The sequence below is a fragment of the Etheostoma cragini genome, unplaced genomic scaffold, assembly GCF_013103735.1.
Source record: "Etheostoma cragini isolate CJK2018 unplaced genomic scaffold, CSU_Ecrag_1.0 ScbMSFa_1932, whole genome shotgun sequence".
Classification (NCBI taxonomy): Eukaryota; Metazoa; Chordata; class Actinopteri; order Perciformes; family Percidae; genus Etheostoma; species Etheostoma cragini.
In genome coordinates, this window is record NW_023266038.1 from 25450 (window position 1) to 27206 (window position 1757).

The window sequence follows — 1757 nt, forward strand, 5'->3', positions numbered from 1 at the left end:
CCCCCCCCCCCCACCCCAGACTTCTTTCTTTCCGTTTCCCAGACATATGTCTGCTAGCCTCCAACTCTTTGTATGCTGTTGCCATGGCTGCGCTGCTAGTGCTAATGCTAGTGCTAGTTAGCCGCGGAGTAGCTTAGCATGTTAGTGAGTGTGGAGTTCCAACATGGCGGCGCCGTGGAACAACAACAACACTTCCACCAAAACCATGTCGTCACTTTAATAACTGGACCAATGACAAGAAATAAAAAAGAATCTTATTTTAAAGATAAAATGTGTCTTTAATGATAGACAGAGACATCAGGAGGACAGAGACAGCCGGAGGACAGAGACATCCAGAGGACAGAGACATCCAGAGGACAGAGACACCAGGAGGACAGAGACATCAGGGGACAGAGACATCAGGGGGACAGAGACATCAGGAGGACAGAGACATCAGGGGGACAGAGACATCAGGAGGACAGAGACATCAGGGGACAGAGACATCAGGGGGACAGAGACATCAGGAGGACAGAGACAGCCGGAGGACAGGTTAGGGGGATCTCTAATACATAATAATAAGACATAAAGTGTCAAACAGAAAGAAACACAAAGAGTTATAAAAGGTGATGTCAGTCCGTCCGCCCAGCGTTGCTATGGGATACGGGTCCGATATGCTAATGAGGGAGCTGGATGGACCAATCACACGGGCATCTGCAGCTGGGAGTACTCGTCCTGCCCCTCCTTCTCCTCCAGGTCAGGCTCGGCATCATCAGCATCCAACTGCAGGACAGGGGACAGGACAGAGGACATAAGGACACAGGACACAGAGGACACAGAGGACACACAGGACACACAGGACATACAGGACACAGAGGAGACACAGGACACAGAGGGCACAGGACACAGAGGAGACACAGGACACAGAGGACACAGAGGAGACACAGGACACACAGGACACAGAGGAGACACAGGACACTGAGGAGACACAGGACACAGAGGAGACACAGGACACACAGGACACTGAGGAGACACAGGACACAGAGGAGACACAAGACACAGAGGAGACACAGGACACAGAGGAGACACAGGACACAGGACACAGAGGACACAGAGGAGACACAGGACACAGGACACAGAGGACACAGAGGAGACACAGGACACACAGGACACACAGGACACAGAGGAGACACAGGACACTGAGGAGACACAGGACACAGAGGAGAAACAGGACACTGAGGAGACACAGGACACAGAGGAGACACAGGACACACAGGACACAGAGGAGACACAGGACACTGAGGAGACACAGGACACACAGGGCACAGAGGAGACACAGGACACAGAGGACACAGAGGAGACACAGGACACAGAGGACACAGAGGACACAGGACATACAGGACACAGAGGAGACACAGGACACAGAGGGACACAGTACATGGGTACACAAGGGCACAGGACCCACAGGAGCGTGCACATGTCCTGAGGACACCGGCGGGACTCACGCTCTGCAGCTCTCTGCGGGTGAAGAGACGCGGCAGCAGCAGCGTCCTCACCGGGATGGTCAGCAGCAGCATGAAGGGGAACGCCAGCGCCGCCGCCGTCGCCATGACGACCCACAGGAGGGACAGACAGGTCAGCTGGACAACTGTGAACAGGTGCATCCTCAACGTCCGCACCTGGAGAGAGAGACAGAGACGTGATCCTCTGTCCAAAGAGCAGACGGGGACAGACAGGGGACAGGCAGGGGACAAGCGGGGGACAGACAGGGGACAGACAGG

General features: G+C 54.8%; 1 protein-coding gene across 1 annotated transcript in view; it reads right to left on the minus strand.

The window, feature by feature from the left end:
• Positions 1 to 603: 603 nt before the first annotated feature.
• The window catches only part of LOC117940214 (anion exchange protein 2-like), a 3291-nt gene continuing 2137 nt past the window's right edge, over positions 604 to 1757 (minus strand). Inside the window, exons 5-6 of the mRNA XM_034865567.1 lie at positions 1482 to 1655; positions 604 to 759 (exon numbers count right to left, since the gene is read on the minus strand). Of these exons, the coding sequence (XP_034721458.1) occupies positions 679 to 759; positions 1482 to 1655 (255 nt within the window). The 3' untranslated portion in view covers positions 604 to 678. The remainder of the gene's footprint in view (positions 760 to 1481; positions 1656 to 1757) is intronic.